Raw genomic sequence first — 18,230 nt, forward strand, 5'->3', positions numbered from 1 at the left:
CTCGAAAAGACTTTCAAAATGTTATTATTCTGAAAGAATGACCATTCAATTCATAAAAAGATAATTAATTTTTCCATCAGGCATCTTTTAACCTGGCCCAGGCAGTGCGCCATCAGTACAGAAGGCCCCGCATGTTTTGTGGTTTATTTACCCCCAACCTAATCCCTGTCCTTGCCTTTTATGTGGCTTCTCTCTTTAAATAACAAGGCTTCAATTAAAGCAGATATGTTTTTAAATATGATTTGATCTAGATAGTTTTGTGCAGAGCACACATTTCTATCTACCGACAACAGCTTCTGTTTAGATAGCACCACGTGATAAAACGTGAGTGATATAAAACAAACAAAATATGACACCAAGCCATGTAAGGGGATATTAGGTGAAATGATCAAAGGTTTGGTCAAGCAGTAGGTTGTAAGGAGTGCTTTAAAGGATAAAAAGGAGAATTTTAAAATCAATCGTGCTGCTTGACTGGCGTCACGGTGGCGCAGTGGTTAGCACTGCTGCCTCACGGCACCGAGGACCCGGGTTCGATCCCGGCCCGGGGTCAGTGTCCGTGTGGAGTTTGCACATTATCCCCGTGTCTGCGTGGGTCTCGCCCCCACAACCCAAAGATGTGCAGGGTAGGTGGATTGGCCACGCTAAATTGCCCCTTAATTGGAAAAAAATGAATTGGGTACTTAAAATTTTTTTTAAAGGCTGCAAACATTCTGGTTTAGCCAGACTGCTGCCAGTGAGAGACATGGGGCGGGATTCACTCCGACCCCCCCCCCCCTGCCGGGTGCGAGAATCCCCGGGGGTCGGTGTGAATCCCGCCGCCCTCCTAATTCTCCCGCCCCCTCAAAATTACCCCGGCGTGAGTCGCGCCGCCCGCCTCGGAGAATGGCGGGGTCCGGGCGCGACTCAATGGGCCCCGGGGCTGACCGAATTCTCCGGCCCACGATGGGCCGAAGTCCTGCCCGTTCTTTGCCGGTCCCGCCGGCGTAAATTAGAGGAGGTCCCTTACCGGCGGGGGCGGGCTCCGAGGGTTCCTGGGGGGGGTCGCGGGGGGGATCTGGCCCCGGGAGGTGCCCCCCACGGTGGCCTGGCCCGTGATCGGGGCCCACCGATCTGCGGGCGGGCCTGTGCCGTGAGGCCACTCTATACTTCCACTCCGGAGGCTGTGGTCTTCCACCATTCCCGGTGTGGAAGCGAATCCCTCTGCGCATGCGCGGGGATGACACGAACACGCGCTGGCCCAGACGCATAAAACAGCAGTAAATTTAAATAGACAAAGAGAACCGATCTCCCACACCATTCACTCCCACCAACTGCCCTTCCCCCTCCCCCATCCTGACATGCAATGTAGTTAAAAAGCTGCCTCAATGCACTTGTTGTCAGATGCATCTGCATAATGCACTTCATGCTGCTGGGACTAATGGGAATTTATGTGTCTGGGAAAATTAGTAAAAATAGGTATCTGACAAGAGACAAAAACAGGGGAATAAGGGGTGAGTGAAGAATGGAATCTTAAGGCCTAAATTTAAACCTGAATTTAAATCGTTAATCCCCAATGTTTCAACACAATTGTTGAATTTGGTTCCACTATTTCATTTCAATTCGCCTGTCAGAATAAAATGGTCGGTTTTAGCTCAGTCAGCTGACACTCCACATGTCACTCTCCTGTGATTGAAAACTGCAAATTCAACATTTCCTACAAGTTAAGCGAAGCACGGCTTTTGAATTCAACATCCACAGAAGGACCCCTGCTGTCTACCTTGGCAGGCTGCTCTGGTCCTGCTGTGGCGTGGAGAGTGCGAACCGCAGGAAATCCCGTTGACAGCTGCGAATATTCCCGCTGGCAGCGTGGGATGGTTTCAAGGGGAAATCCCATTGACAAGTGGCGGGAAAATAGAATCCCGCCGGCAACGAATGACACGCAGCCGAGAAAGAAGATGATAATAGTATGAAGGGATAAAAGTTTCTGAAAGTTGTTCAGGCAACCTTTTCTTCATCGGTATGTTTCCAATCCAAACACGAAGGACGCATTGCTCGATTTGGTTCTGGGGAATGAGGTGGATTAAGTAGATCAAGAGTTCGTAGAAGGAGGAGCAATTCAGGGTATAAAATATTAATTAGAGGATGGTCAATTTCAGAGGGCTGAGAACAGATCTGTCTCGGTAAAATGGGATCAAAGATTAGCAGGTAAAACTGAAATGGAACAATAATAAGCTGCCCCTTAAAGAGGAAATAGTTTGGGTACAGTCAAAATACATTCCCACAAAGGGATAAAGTAATGCAATCAAAGCCAGGGCTCTCTGTATGATAAAAGTGATAGTGAGTAAAATGAAGGGGAAAACAGCACCTATGACATTTGTTAAATGAGAGAATCAAACTGAGTATCTTCCAGTCCACCTTCGATGTAGTGGTGGTACTCAGATTGGAGGTGTACAGAGCAGTTCACCAGAACCACTGCTTCATTTTCATTTCCATTTCATTCTCTTGATATATATTATTAACTTAGACTTGGATGGACAGGGCACAGAAGTATTGTGAACTGTGGAGAGAGTATAATGTTCAGCACCATTCGCGACTCCTCAGATACTGAATCAGTCCCTGTCCAAATGCAGCGAGACCTGGACAATATCCAGGCTTGGGCTGACAAGTGGCAAGTTACATTCACACCACACAAGTGCCAGACAATGACCATCTCCTACAAGAGAGGATCGAACCACCGACCCTTGACATTCAATAGCATTACCATCACTGAATCCCCCACATTCAACATCCTGGGGGTTACCATTGATCAGAAACTGAACTGGACCCAGACACATTAATCCTGTGGCTACCAGGGCAGGTCAGAGGCTGGGAATCCTACGGCGAATAACTCACTTCCTGACTCCCCAAAGCCTGTCCACCATCTACAAGGCACAAGTCAGGAGTGTGATGGAATACTCCCCACTTGCCTGGATGAGCGCAGCTCCAACAACACTCAAGAAGCTCAACACCATCCGGGACAAAGCAGCCCCGCTTGATTGCAACCCCATCCACCACCTTCAACATCCACACCCTCCATCATTAGTGCACAGTGGCTCCAGTGTGTACCATCTACAAGATGCACTGCAATAACTCACCAAGGCTCCTAGGCAGCACCTTCCAAACCCACGACCTCTACCATCTAGAAGGACAAGAGCAGCAGATACCTGGGAACCCCACCACCTGGAGGTTCCCCTCTAAGTCACTCACCATCCTGACTTGGAAACATATCGCCGTTCCTTCACTGTCGCTGGGTCAAAATCCTGGAACTGTCTTCCTGACAGCACTGTTGTTGTACCTGGATTACATGGATTTCAGAAATTCAAGAAGGCAGCTCACTAGTCTTCTCAAAGGCAATTAGGGATGGGCAACAAACGCTGGCCTTGCCAGCAGCACTCACATCCAATGAATGAATGGACATTACTAGCCCCAAATCGATGGGGACAACCTATATCAATACCACTTGTCCTAACCAGACTTAAATGATTAGACATACCACATATACCACTGGCATAGCCATAACAAAATCACTGGGCATGTCCCAAACCAACATCACAGGGCATTGCAAGACTTATATGTATGGTCGTGCCTAGTACCCATATCATAGATCTTGTATCGTTTCTCATCAGTCATTCTGAAGGGTGTTGTAAATGAATGCCACTTCATTCATACTATTCCAATGGATTATTAAACCTGAACAGGTGGTGTTGGGTGGGGTGCTCTGACCACCCCGTCATGTGCTCCTCGGCGGTGGGAGGGGCCTGTCATTGGCCAGCAGAGGTATCTCCTGGTCCCATCGCTATCAATGGGATTTCCCATTGATTCCACCGCATGTTACCGCTGTCAGATGATCCCGTCGACATGAAGAGCCGGAAGATTTTGCCCATTGTATCTCATCGGGTGCAGATATTTGCATCTTACCCATAACCCAAGACTTTCCCTGTTCCATAAGCAATAGAGAAGCAACTGCTTTATTTGTATAGCGAATGGTTGGAGCTGCCAGCCCCAATTGAATGGGTCAATGCAATTGATTGATACGTCCATATCTTTGGATTGTGGCAGAGGATGGCACACTGATCTGTACATTGTTCTGATGTCTGTTTCCTTTGTATTGCACACAGGGAGAAGCTGGGCCAACTGGTGCCCGTGGTCCTGAGGGCGCCCAGGGATCTAGAGGAGAGTCAGGTAGCCCCGGCTCCCCGGGTCCTGCTGGAGCTCCCGTAAGTTACTCAATCCATCATTCAGTCTTCTACTTTGTGATTTCTCATCGTCTGCAGGAGTATCGTTCTCACAAGACTTTGTTAAACTGTTGCCAATCACAGATTGAATTAGAAGCAGCCATTCTTCATTTGTGCAATATCTTCAGGCTATTTGACTGTGAAAGAATGTCACAGCCAGTTTTATCCTGTGCTCACCCAGCGTTTTTAGAGATTTCCCTACTCTAGCTCAGAGAGACAGGGCCCAGTTGTTGCAAATTTGTTCTGAATTTACTTCCATATAAATTTGTAGATTTCTGACTGTAAATATTGTCAACTAGGTTTAATACAGCATTGAATCTAAATCAGTGAAATACATAAGCTCCAGTCTCATTTTTAAATTTTATTTTAGAAATGTAAGCCTGTTTTCATAGAATTCCTACGGGGCAGAATGAGGGCCATTTGGCCCACTGAGTCTACACCGACCCTCTGAATCAGCACCCAACCTAAGCCCTCTCTCCCCTGCCCTATCCCCAGAACCCCACACATTGATCATGGCCAATCCACCTAACAGCACGCCTTTGGACTGTGGGAGGAAACCGGAGCACCCGGAGGAAACCCACGCAGCCACGGGGAGAACGTGCAGACTCCGCACAGACAGTTACCCGAGGCCGGAATCGAATCCGGGTTCCTGGCATTATGAAATGAAATGAAAATCGCTTATTGTCACAAGTAGGCTTCAAATGAAGTTACTGTGAAAAGCCCCTAGTCGCCACATTCCGGCGCCTGTTCGGGGAGGCTGCTGGGAATTGAACCGTGCTGCTGGCCTGCCTTGGTCTGCTTTCAAAGCCAGCGATTTAGCCCAGTGTGCTAAACCGTAGTGCTAACCACTGTGCCGCCATGCTGCCCATTTTGAGTCTTTCTGTTTTGATGTTGCTGAATTACAATGATTTATGTCCTTTCTATCTCTTCTTACAGGGTAACCCTGGTACCGATGGAATTCCAGGAGCTAAAGGTTCCGCTGTAAGTATAGCTCAATTGTTTACTTGGTCTTATGAACGATTAAAAACCTTCAATAGACCAAAATTCCTAAATATTAAAATAGGTTTGAATCTTCTCATCTCAATTCACCATCTTCGAGAAAAGGAGCAGGATTGTAAATGTGAAGCCTACATTTATTACCTATTCTAATTAAAAGTTAGTGTTGCCAAAGCCTGTCAACTTACTACTAATCCCCAGTCTATTTGTTGATCTGAACTTTTCTTCAATTCCTTCCAGGGTGCTCCTGGCATTGCTGGCGCTCCCGGTTTCCCTGGTCCACGTGGACCTCCAGGCCCACAAGGTGCTACCGGCCCGCTTGGTCCTAAAGGTCAACAAGTAAGTGAAAATATTCAGCTTTTAAGCGTGTCATTTCTTTCTGAATGGTCAAGAAACGTGAAGGTTATAGAAAAATGTAATTTAAGCTTTTTACTGGCATTTTATGGACATTTCTGGCTGATATGAACAACTAGCATAAATTAAATCAACCAAGGTTGTAAGATATACGTTACATTGCCCAAGTGCATTCCAGCACACCACACCAAATGTCACCATGGTAACTATAAGTAAATGACATGACTTATAGATGCCGAGCGGGATTCTCCGTCCCGCCAGCCCCGTTTTCCGATGTGCCCCGTCAGCAGCGGGATTCTCCGTTCCCGCAGCCAACCAATGGGGTTTCCCATTGTGGCCATCCCATGAAGTGGGGACACCCGGAGGCGTGGGTGCGTTGCTGAGGATCCCGCCGACGGAGAATCCTGCAGGTCTTCGTTGCATAGTTTGTTCAAACGACACCAAACTTTAGTATGTCAACCCATGTTAAAATTACATACCAGATAACGCAAATCTTCACCACGTAAAATTAGATCAAACTGCTACGTACCAAAAGTACACCCACCTTACACGCCTTCCATATGAAATTATGACATGCAAGATCTGAGATTCATTAGCCAAAGGTATGACGGGATATGGGACAAAGACAGTTAGATCGCAGATTAGCCGTGATCTCAATGAATGGGAGAACATGCTTCAGAAACTATAAATACCAAAATGTAATAACTTATGCATTGCCAAACTAAGGCAAATTTAATAATGGTAAATCCCACCAAATTATAGCTTATCACAATTTACCAAACATCGGCGTGACGTGACGCGCCATCCGCTGGTGACGGGACTCTCTTCTGGAGATACCCATTGAAGCCACGCCATGCCGCCCGGAAACCCGTGGGAGGGTGTGCGCTGCCGGTGGGATCAGAGAGCCCCATGCCAACAAACGGCCAGGCTATTCCGACCCTCATCATGCCACACAAAGCTACACCAAACTTTGCAATGCCAACCAATGTCTCTCAAGAATCGCTCACAGGAATCATAGAATCCCTACAGTACAGAAAGAGGCCATTCGGCCTATTGAGTCTGCACCGACCCTTGGAAAGGCCACCGTACCTACCTGCACCATGAGGCAATGGAATAACGGTCTGCTTCGACAACCCTTTGCAATGTGAGCTTCTTGCCTCAATCATGTCACTGGGGGCAGTTTATAATGAAGGCCAAGTACTTCTCTTCAGGAAGAGAAAGTAAAACTATTAAACATTTCTATTTTAACATAATTATTTTTCAATAACTTTATGGAGGTTGGAATAATCCTTTATTTTCTTGCCTTCAGAGTAAGAATAGTCCTATCAGCAAGCCTATTGGACATAATAATAAGTCAGAAACATTAACCAGTGCATTTTAATATGTGTGATGAATTTCTGTTTTCTTTGCTTTGTCCCCTTTGTGGTGAACGTATTGCTACTACAATTCACCACTGTATTGTATTGTATTATGTTGATGCCCTTGTGGGCTTCGCCTGTGGCTCCGCCCCCTCGGGGGAGGTATATAGATCTGCAGCCTGTAGGCGGCACTCAGTACAGAGCAGTCACAGGCAGGGACAGATCTAGCTGATTAAAACCACTGTTCACTTCTACTAATCGTCTCGGGTGAATTGATGGTCGCATCACCCTTAAATTACAACCAATCACTGACAGTCCTGTAACCCCTGGTACTTCACCATAGTGCTATTGATCTCAAAATGTTGTCTTCAAATGCAACCCTAATTTGGAAAACTTGAATATGGAATATTACCCCCTGGGCCTTTCCAATTCAGGTGGCCAGTGAAAATCCAGTGTTGCACTATCGTTGAAAAACTGGTGACAGTGGGAAAAGAGGACACCCTTTAATCCTAGTTCTGGCAATATCCTTTTGCTGGGCAGGCCTTGAAAGAAGGCCCAGAACTACATTGAGCAGCAAGTCTGCCAAAGGTTACAGTTTATGAACACAACTGGTCTACTTCATGCTCCCAATCCCTTACATCTAATCCTAACAATTGTTTTGTCTGACAGGGTGACCCAGGAATCCCAGGATTCAAGGGAGAAGCAGGCCCGAAAGGAGAATTTGTAAGTATCGAGAAAGATATGCATTTTTAATTGAGCATTCAAAGTATGGGTAACCCTTTTGGGCCAAATAGTATTAAATACTACCCAAAATACTGGGGGACACAAATTAAAAATGGCGGTTATGGATAAGTCAGGTGGAACGTTTGCATTCAACGGATACGAACATTCTAGAAGTATTAGGGGAGGACATTGATGCATGACTAAAAGGATGTGTGCAGAAAACGGGGAAGGGTTGATGGATATGGTGAGAAGGTTAGTAGGAAATAGAATAGACTGGTTGGTTCGGCATTTTCTGATTCTATTTTGGTATATAAAATATATGGTCATAATTCATTAAAAGTTTCAAATTATATTTTAAGTCAGCACTATTGTTTTTAATTGTTCTATAAATGTAATTAGAATTAGTGTCACAGGGTAGCTAGGAAGTACTCATCCTTTTCTTGATGCTCCTTTAGGGTCCTGCTGGTCCTCAAGGTGCTCCTGGTCCTGCTGGTGAAGAAGGCAAGAGAGGACCTCGTGGTGAACCTGGTGCTGCCGGTCCAAACGGTCCCCCTGGCGAAAGAGTGAGTTTCTTCCATTCCCTTTAGGAGTCCTGTTTATATTAGATAATGATGAGAAGACACGGAGTGCTGCTTATATTCATGGACAGCACAGTACTGGGCCGTTAACTGTGGGCCCCTCTTGTATTCTAGTTCTGTCAGATTTTAAATAACGATCTAAACGGCATTTGAATTAATGATTAGCTTGAGAGTTGTTTTAAGGATCTCACTGTGAGACTTTAAAGTTCCACATTGAGCTTGCATGAAGATCGTGTCATTATATGGAGTGCACATATGTTTCTGTGTTACATTTCAATTGTGAAGACTTATTTTATTAATCTTTCATTTTGCCCCCTGTACTCACATTAGTTATTTTGTTTCCATTGTTAGGGTGCTCCTGGTAACCGTGGTTTCCCAGGTCAAGATGGTCTTGCTGGTCCTAAGGTGGGTACCATAGTTGAGAGATTGACATTGTTTAAGACCAAAGTTACATTTTCTTTCAAATTTGAAGAAAAGATGATTCATTCATTCATTACAAATTCGCACCTGGAATCCCGATTCAAGGGCTCATGTCCCCAAGGCTCCTGATTGGTTTATATGCCTGTAGAAGACTTTAGGGTTCCCTTTTCGGTTAGCAGCCGGTATCTTTTCATACTCTCTCTTCGCTTCTCTTATTCGCTTCTTCACCTCCTCTCTGAAGTTCTGTATTCAGCCTGGTTCTCAATTGTATCCTCTACCTGAATCACCATTGCACAGAAAATGCCAGCCTGGCACCTTGGCAGTGCCAGGGTGCCAGTGCCCAGGTGGCACCAGCAGTGCCAGGGTAATACCCTGCCCAAAGGGCAGGCACCTGGGGGCCCCAAATCCCCTGGATTATACTTTATTCATAAAATCTATCATGAACATTACAGAACATTTCGAATTGTCTTGACTGTACATTTCCATCAGAGTTACACACTCCCTTGACTTTCTTCCATTCCATTTTGATAACCTTACACACATATCGCTCTTTACGTTACAATTCCTTCTGAAATATTTACATTGTCATGTTTGTTTTATACATTGGAGTGTTGGTGGCCCAGACCGAGGGGGGTTTACCCTGTTCCCCGCCCCTCGGTGTACATTTGCTGGAAAGACCTTACACAGTGGTCTTTCCCCATTGCGTCTTGGCGGCAGCTGCCCCAAGCTCGAGTGCGTCCCTCAGCACGTAGTCCTGGACCTTGGAATGTGCCAGTCTGCAACACTCGGTCGAGGACAGCTCTTTGCACTGGAAGATCAGCAAGTTTCGGGCAGACCAAAGAGAGTCTTTCACCGAGTTGATGATCTTCCAGCAGCAGTTGATATTTGTCTCGGTGTGTCCCCCTGGAAACAGTCCGTAGAGCACAGAGTCCTATGTCACAGAGCTGCTCGGGATGAACCTTGACAAATACCACTGCATCTCTCTCCAGACCTTCTTTGCAAAGGCACATTCCACAAGGAGGTGTGTGACCGTCTCATTTCCCCCACAGCCACTCCGAGGGCAATGTGCAACGGCGCTGAGCCTTCGGGTGTACATGAAGACTCTGACGGAGAGGGCCCTTCTCACCACCAGCCAAGCTAGGTCTTGGTGCTTGTTTGTAAGTTCTGGCGATGAGGTGTTCTGCCAGATGACTCTGACAGTCTGCTCAGTACTGAACACCGCTCACCCGAGGTCACCAAGGCAAAAGGGATAGATCTCAGAGCCTTGGGTACCTTGGGAATCTGCACATTAAAGTGAGACTAGCTGTCTCACTCTAAGATTCAGATTTGCCAAAAAGTGATTCTGCCCACAATGAGCAGGATTTGCATAACACGATCTCGCGAGGCTTTGCAAATGGGGTAGCAGGGTCTCCCGGCTTCTATCACCCACAATACATGAACAAATGAAAAGAATAGAAGTGATAGTTACTAACTTTTTACGTATTTCTCAAAATCAGATTTTACTCCAAACGTCTGTCATTTTTAAATTTTGAAAGATGGCGAGAGAGACAGTTCAGAGTACGGCTGAAGCTGGAGAGATTGGAGCGGCGACAAATTCAATGGAGAAGTCGGAGTTTGATGATGCCAAATTGGAGTTTTGAAATCAACAGATTGTTGTGGGCAGGGAATAATTTAGGAGGGTTAGGAAAAAGAAGTTTCGATCCCTGCGAAAGAATTAGTTCGAACAGGAGGCGTTAAATTAGATGTTTTCAGTATAATGGGGGGGGTCAGGTGTAATTTGTAAGACAGTACACTTGGAGCTGAAGAGGGGAAGAGAGAAAAAAAAATGGGGAGGGGATACTTTGTTCCGCTGGCCACGTTTTCCGGCGTGACCTCGCGGGATTCTCAGTTCCCACAGCCGACCAATGGGATTTCCCATTGTGGCCACCCCACGTTGTCGGGAAACCCGTGGGCGTGAGTGCGTTGCCGATGTAGAGGAGGATCCCGCGACGCAGAATCCCGCTGATGAATCTTGTTCATGAGGAGCAATATGAGGAAAGGGAGGAAGATTACAACATGGAGGGGGAGAGGTTTGAGATTAGGCTAAGAGCATGATTGTTTATTGGATGGCAAACCTTTTGTATCTTGTCCAGGAATACAAGAAAATAACTTTAATGATGCATTATTGCAGATTTTTTTCAACAAGCTCATCATTTATTTTTGCTTTCCATCGCAGGGTGCCCCTGGTGAGCGCGGTGCTCCTGGTGTTCATGGTCCTAAAGGAGCTAATGGAGATCCAGGCCGCCCTGGCGAACCTGGTCTGCCAGGCGCTAGAGTAAGTCAAAACTTTAGAAAAACAGCCTCTGTTATGTATATGAACTGTTCCTGATAACTTTCATGCCAAGGTGTTAGTACTCAATCTGTGGAACATTCTGAGGCCTCTGGAAGGTAATTGGCCCAGCCTGCGCCACACACCCTTGTAGATTGTGTGTTACGATCTCCTCTCTCTCATTGTTTTGCTGTAATAGAACAAGCTCAAGTAAACACATGATAGCACCAATATTATGCCCATGTGCCATGCCTTAAAGGGCCTATTTTGAGAGGAAAAATCACAATATTATTCCATATAAAGAAAGAGCTGCTGTTGACATGCCGCCTTTAATGTCCGCACATTGCCCAAACCACTAAATCAATGCCAGACGTCAGAAATCAGCTTCAACAGAACCCTTCCACTTGCTGTATGGATGGTAGGATTTCCCCACTTCCAAAAAGCTTTCCACTGTATTTTGTCAATTGTCACCGACAATTCAATCCTGCCATCACTCACCGGCACGGAGGCCCTCCTCTATCCTGGGCCTCAGGCGGGTGTAGTACCAGGAGCAGCCACCTCCACCGCAGTGGCACTGCTGAGTACAGAACAGCCGCAGGCCTCTGATTGGCTGGCAGTTCTCAGCAGGTGAGACTTCCGCCGACTATCCTGGCCGTGACCCCCCCCCATTGCGTCCACGATATTCTGCCCATGCACTGCAATGGCGGAGCTGGGAGACAATATGGGCAGGTTCGCTGTCCTTGTATTTGCTACATTAACTCAGGCAACTACAGAAGTCTAGTGTTCCACAGAAAGACATGTTGCAGCATAAGATAGAAGCCATTTATCCTGAGGCATTGTGCAAGATTTGATTTGGTTCAGTTCATTCAACCTTTTATTGGGAACCTCCACATTGTTTTAGAATGTCGAAATTTTTTGATGTTGTCAAACACAATGGAAATTCCAAGTAAGCAGGAATATTGCACCGTTCAAAACATAAAAACCTTGTAAATATCCATTAAAATACCCTTCGTATCCCAAAAGTCATAAATAAGGTACTGTTCTGGTCAAAAATTAAACCAAACATTGTCGACAAAACCAAGAACTAGATTAAATGGACTGAATGAAATGACTATTTTTAATTCTGTCTGATTGGCTATGCAAATCAAAACTCCCCCTGAACGGGATGAGTGAGATGTTCATTATATAGCGCCTGGGAAATTTAAAACACATTGGGCTTGAGTTTCCACGCAACCTACCGCGTGGTGGCAGAAGTGGCCTGCTATTGGCCAGCTGGTCCCGCTGTTGTCAATGGCGTTACCCATTGAATGCATCCCTCGCTAACCCCGCAGTGGGGGCATGCCATCGTTGGGACTGGAACATCCCACCAGCACGATGAGCTGGGAAATTCTGCCCATTGCTATGTGCACCACCTTCAAAACATACACATCAGCAAAGGACATAATAGTTTCTTAATCAGTGACCAACTGTTAGTGATTACGTTAATGGCAGAAATCTCTTCATGGTGAATAAAAAACCTGAGTATTCTTACCTTCGACTTTTGGATGTTTTTCATTTGTGTGTTTCTTGTTTAGGGTCTTACCGGTCGCCCTGGAGATGCAGGTCCACAAGGCAAAGTTGGAGCTACTGTAAGTTGAGCCAAAGGTTTTCTGCTTTTTATTATCCTATTCTAGGATCTGTAGGCATTGCAACTGAGATTGTCCTCGTCACTCTGCTTAATTAATAACTACTGCCAACCGGAACACAATTGATCTGGAGGCAGTCATTGCAATGGCTCGCAAATAAAGGAAGAGATGTGAAAATTAAGATTCGGCTACCCTCATAAGTAGAGGGCATGTGATAGAAAAGGATTCAGACCATTCCACTCTCCATTCTCCTGATCCAGGAAGGTGTGATTGCCAAAAGATTTAGGCCATCCCATTCTTCTAGACAAAGGAATTATACCATTTCGCTCTCCTAAGCAGAGAAGGGTGCGGGTCGTGTGCCGCCATTAATAAAATTATCGCAAAAGAAATACAAATTCTAAAATGACTCTCAGGACACTTTTTTTTTTTTAGTACTGAACAGGGGTATGCCACCGTGAAATACATATAAACTGCTCTCTGAAGGTAATGTGGAAAGTTCACTTTTTTCTGTTTTGTCTGCAGGGTGCCCCCGGAGAAGATGGCCGCCCTGGCCCACCCGGTCCACAGGGTGCTAGGGGACAACCTGGCGTCATGGGATTTCCTGGACCAAAGGGAGCAACTGTAAGAAAAACTCTACTCTGGCGTCTGCATGTGTCATACTCATTCACCCATAGTTTCAGTTGGTTTCCTGTGACGATGAAGCAAAGCTATTTGACCCAAGGATCTGGCGGTGTTGAATATAAAAGCATTCTTTTCTTCTTTCCACTAGGGTGAACCTGGCAAGGCTGGCGAGAAGGGTCTTCTTGGCGCTCCTGGATTGAGGGTAAGTAACCTGACCTTTTGCAGAATTACTACAATTCAACAAATGAAAGCTCTTAAGTGATCTTTCAGAGAGGTGTTATACCATGACCAGCATTGATGTATACCTTGACCAGGCTAGAGCAGCACTGTATGATATGATAGTCACAACATAATATTCTGTTGCATATGATAAAAGGTATTACATACACAATTGGAAATAGCAAGACACACTGTACAGTTTGATAGAGTGCAAGTAGAACAGTAATGTGTGTACTTTACAAGTACACCACATTATATATAACAATCTACATGCATTTTAAGTGTCCCACACTGCATAAATTATGGTATGCATATATTACCTGTACTGACCTTAAATACAATGTAGAATACAAATAAAAGTCCACCACATTACATACAGCACAGTATGCATATACATTACAAATACTGTCCATCATTTACAATGCAGTACATGGGCATCCTGAGTATATCCACAGTATCATCTAGAATCTAATAATGCAAACAATAGTGTTGCTTGGAATATGATTTGATATAGCAGGAAGCAGTACAATATGAACACAGTTTAATATAATATCTGCGATGTGCACACTATATGGATAGTATGGAGTAGCATAACAGGATGTTACGGTACACAGAATGATTACAATAAAGCATGCCAGGGTCATGCTATAGCACTATGATATATGATAGCATAACATATTGTCGATAGAGTATTCAATAGTATACTAAACTACCAGCACACTAAGTTTGAGTGGTATTCACTCATGCTGAGTGCTTTAAAGTGAAGCCCTCACAGGATTAACAGAGAACGTTAACATTTATTTGGATGTTAAGATATTATGACTTTGGTTTCATTATTCTATACTGAATGCTAACTCTCTTTCCCCCTCCATAGGGTTTGCCTGGCAAAGATGGTGAGACAGGTGCTCAGGGTCCGTCTGGTCCTTCAGTGAGTACAAAACCTTGGATTATTTAACCTTTTAATTTTAATTTATCAGATTAGACTGCTAAATTAAGAACTCTTTCATCCATTTTGAAAAGGTATGTTGGGCGGGATCCTCTGTCCCGGCAGCCGGCCAATGGGGTTTCCCATCGTGGGTGTGGTGATATGCATCACTGTAAATACACAAGGGGTTAATGTAAATACACTAAGACTAAACAAACACTAGAGGGAGCACCAGAGACATCCTGACATGCAGACATACAGCTAATGAACATTTAGAATCGGACACGACCAATGGGCAGTCAAGATACCCAAAGGTGACACTACCATAAGGGGGCAACCCATATAAAAGGACAGGGCACACATGCTCTTTCTCTTTTCCACAGGCGACACTTAGAGAGAAGGACAGGGGCAGATCGGAAGCATCACACCCACCGCATGGCTTAGAGCAGACTGGTTAGTTAGACTGAGTTACTATAGTAAGATTAGCAGGAGAGTCAAACTCAAGTAGAAGAATTGTTAACTGTTCAATAAACGTGTTAACCCTATCTCCAAGTCTGAACCTTCCTTTGTCAGAGCAGACATCAAGAAAGCAGCTTATGCTACATGAAGAAGCCGAACACAAGAGTGGGCACCCCCACGCCATCGGGAAATCCACTTGTTTGAAAAATATGGTGCATTAATAAGCTAAGGTCTTTATCCACTTTTGACACTACTGCTGTTACATTTTGCAGGGTCTTGCTGGTGAGAGAGGTGAACAAGGTCCTCCAGGTCCTCCTGGCTTCCAGGTCTGTTAGATCAAATCTTTTCAATTTTGCTAAAAAACCTTATTTAATGCAACGTGACTGTATTTCAAATTTATGGCTCATTTGGCACGGGGTCATTCATATTACTGTTAAATTATAAATCACCGCCATTACTCATTTAAAAGTATATTAATTTCTTAGAATTATTTCTCTATTATAACCCTATTGAATTTATTCAACAAAATCCCAGGTTAATATAAATCTACGCCACACAATGTTTGCTCTCACGTTGCAGATTTCTCTTTGAGCTAATCAAATTGTTTGGCTGTTATTGCAGGGACTGCCAGGTCCCCCAGGTCCTCCCGGTGAAGGTGGCAAGCCAGGTGACCAGGTAAGTGATCCATTAACCGTTAAAACATTCAACTCTTCAGTTTTCAACCGTTAATATTAAATTGTACTCGGTGTAAATGTGAAGGATGAAGGCCCACATTGTAAGGTGTCACCAAGATATAAAAGAGCAATCAGAGTAAAACAACACATAATACCTTGCACCGTGACATGTCAGAACGTGTCAATGTGTTTCATACATTTTTGAAATGCAATGGCTATTATCTAGGTTATGGTTAGGGGGCATCAGGTTTGGCCTTTAAATAACTGTAGATTCATGGAGGGAGGGAAGGAGTTGAGGAGTTCCACAATTTGGAGTCTGGAGTTGAGAGCATTAGCTTATGAGGAGACACTAAATAGACTGGGACTATACTCATTGGAATTTAGAAGAATGAGGGAGGATCTTAGAGAAACATATCAAATTATGAAGGGAATAGGGATAGAGGCGGGTTGGTTGTTTCCATTGGCGGGTGAAACTAGAACGAGGGGGCATTACCCCAAAATAAGGGGGAGCAGATTTAGGACTGAATTGAGGAGGAACATCTTCACCCAAAGGGTCGTGAATTTGTGGCATTCCCTGCCCAGTGAAGCAGTTGAAGCTACCTCTTTGAATGTTTTTAAGACAAAGGTAGATAGATTTTTGAACAGTAAAGGAATTAAGGGTTACGGCGAGCGGGCGGGTAAGTGGAGCTGAGTCCACAAAAAGATCAGCCATGATCTCATTGAATGGCGGAGCAGGCTCGAGGGGCCAGATGGCCTACTCCTGTTCCTAGTTCTCAAGTCGTGACAATGGATGTAGTTTGAACTTTTAACAGGCAAATCGGAGGCCAATTTTACACCTCTTTTGTTTTCTTTCCACTGAAGTCAATCGAAAAGACAATCAGGTGAGGTGTAAAACAGGCGGTCAAATTGAAATCATCTGTTTTTCAATCCACAATAAAGTTTAAATGCCCGTAAATGAATTAAAGAGCTAATACGATGAGTTTTGATTTCGATACAGTCACGATACAGGGGGTGAAGGACGACTTATTTGGAGATTAGACGGAACAGTGTAAGAATATTCAGAGGAACAATTGTCACAGTAGTCCCAATAACATTGAGGCAAAAAAGGTTCCAACAGTACAAAGGCATTATAGACCAGAGGAGAAAGATGAATTAGCTATCAGGTAAGCTGTTTCTTGTATCCTGTTGTGGAGTCCCAGGGAGGTATTAGAAGAACTCACACATTATACGAGGCAATGCAAAATGCCATGTCTGTGCAATCTTTATGGCCTGTCGTCACTCACCTGTACTTTTTCTTTCTTGGACAGGGTGTTCCAGGTGAAGCGGGTGCTGCAGGTCAAACCGGTCCAAGAGTAAGTATCACCTTCTTTCTCAAAACAAAATTTAAATATATAATCTAAAAATACTGCTTATAAATAACAAAATGTTTCCAACATTGTTTCGACCATCTTTCACTGCACCTGTGTTGACTATAAACTCAATGCAGTCAAGCACCTGTAAATGTTACAGACATTGCTGCCTATCCCTATAATGTCACAAAGATATCTTGAAATGTAACGGACAAAAACAACAGGCCCTGTATTGTTAGACACATATACTATTATATATCCCTTACAGTTACAGAACCCTATGCAGATTCCCATGCTGTTACAGACCTCTCACTGTTGCACACCCGTATTGTATTACACATCACTTTACTATTATACACACTACTGTTACACATTCCAAACTGTTATGTCTATTCTGTTTTATACTATTACAGTCCTTTGTAAATTTCCATATTAATATATTTCTAGCAGCCCTCCACACTGTTACACATCACATTACTGTTATGTACACCATTGTTATATGTGTGAGGTCTTGTGGCACAGTGCTAATACAAACAACAGAACTGAGTACAGCACAGGAACAGGCCCTTCGGCCCTCCAAGTCTGCACCGACTGTGCTGCCCGAAACCCTTCTCCCCTTCCGGGGTCCGTATCCCTCTATTCCCATCCTATTCATGTATTTGTCAAGACGCCCATTAAATGTCACTATCGTCCCTGCTTCCACCATCTCCTCCGGCAGCGAGTTCCAGGCACCCACTACCCTCTGTGTAAAAAACGTCCCTCGTACATCTACTCTAAACGTTGCCCCTCGCACCTTAAACCTCTGCTCCCTAGTAATTGACCCCTCTACCCTAGGAAAACGCTTCTGACTATCCACTCTGTCTATGCCCCTCATAATTTTGTAGACCTCTATCAGGTCTCCCCTCAACCTCCGTCGTTCCAGTGAGAACAAACCAAGTTTATTCAACCTTCCTCATAGCTAATGCCCTCCATACCAGGCAACATTCTGGTAAATCTCTCCTGTACCCTCTCTAAAGCCTCCACATCCTTCTGGTAGTGTGGCGACCAGAATTGAACACTGTACTCCAAGTGTGGCCAATTTTTATACGCAATGCCCCGGCCAATGAAGGCAAGCATGCCGTATGCCTTCTTGACTACCTTCTCCACCTGCGTTGCCACTTTCAGTGACCTGTGGACCTGTACACCCAGATCACTACGCCTGTCAATTCTCTTAAGGGTTCTGCCATGCCCCTAGCTCTGGGCTTAAGTTCCATTTCAACACTTGATGGTCACAGTGCATTCATAACGTGGCCTAACAGGTTGATTATCAGCCTGTAAGTTCTTCTGATATGTCTGACGGGAGGTGGAAAGTTTCCTGATCAGCCACAC

General features: G+C 44.8%; 1 protein-coding gene across 2 annotated transcripts in view; it reads left to right on the plus strand.

Annotated features, from left to right (window-relative positions):
• The window catches only part of col2a1a (collagen, type II, alpha 1a), a 106,157-nt gene that overhangs the window by 42,999 nt on the left and 44,928 nt on the right, over positions 1-18,230 (plus strand). For both annotated transcript variants that reach the window (XM_072494048.1, XM_072494047.1), the window contains 14 exons: positions 4,137-4,235; positions 5,190-5,234; positions 5,490-5,588; positions 7,631-7,684; positions 8,140-8,247; positions 8,614-8,667; positions 10,898-10,996; positions 12,565-12,618; positions 13,138-13,236; positions 13,385-13,438; positions 14,330-14,383; positions 15,112-15,165; positions 15,461-15,514; positions 16,821-16,865. In XM_072494048.1, coding sequence (XP_072350149.1) covers positions 4,137-4,235; positions 5,190-5,234; positions 5,490-5,588; positions 7,631-7,684; positions 8,140-8,247; positions 8,614-8,667; positions 10,898-10,996; positions 12,565-12,618; positions 13,138-13,236; positions 13,385-13,438; positions 14,330-14,383; positions 15,112-15,165; positions 15,461-15,514; positions 16,821-16,865 — 972 coding nt within the window. The remainder of the gene's footprint in view (positions 1-4,136; positions 4,236-5,189; positions 5,235-5,489; positions 5,589-7,630; positions 7,685-8,139; positions 8,248-8,613; positions 8,668-10,897; positions 10,997-12,564; positions 12,619-13,137; positions 13,237-13,384; positions 13,439-14,329; positions 14,384-15,111; positions 15,166-15,460; positions 15,515-16,820; positions 16,866-18,230) is intronic.

This window comes from Scyliorhinus torazame, chromosome X (genome assembly GCF_047496885.1).
Source record: "Scyliorhinus torazame isolate Kashiwa2021f chromosome X, sScyTor2.1, whole genome shotgun sequence".
In the NCBI taxonomy this organism is placed as follows: Eukaryota; Metazoa; Chordata; class Chondrichthyes; order Carcharhiniformes; family Scyliorhinidae; genus Scyliorhinus; species Scyliorhinus torazame.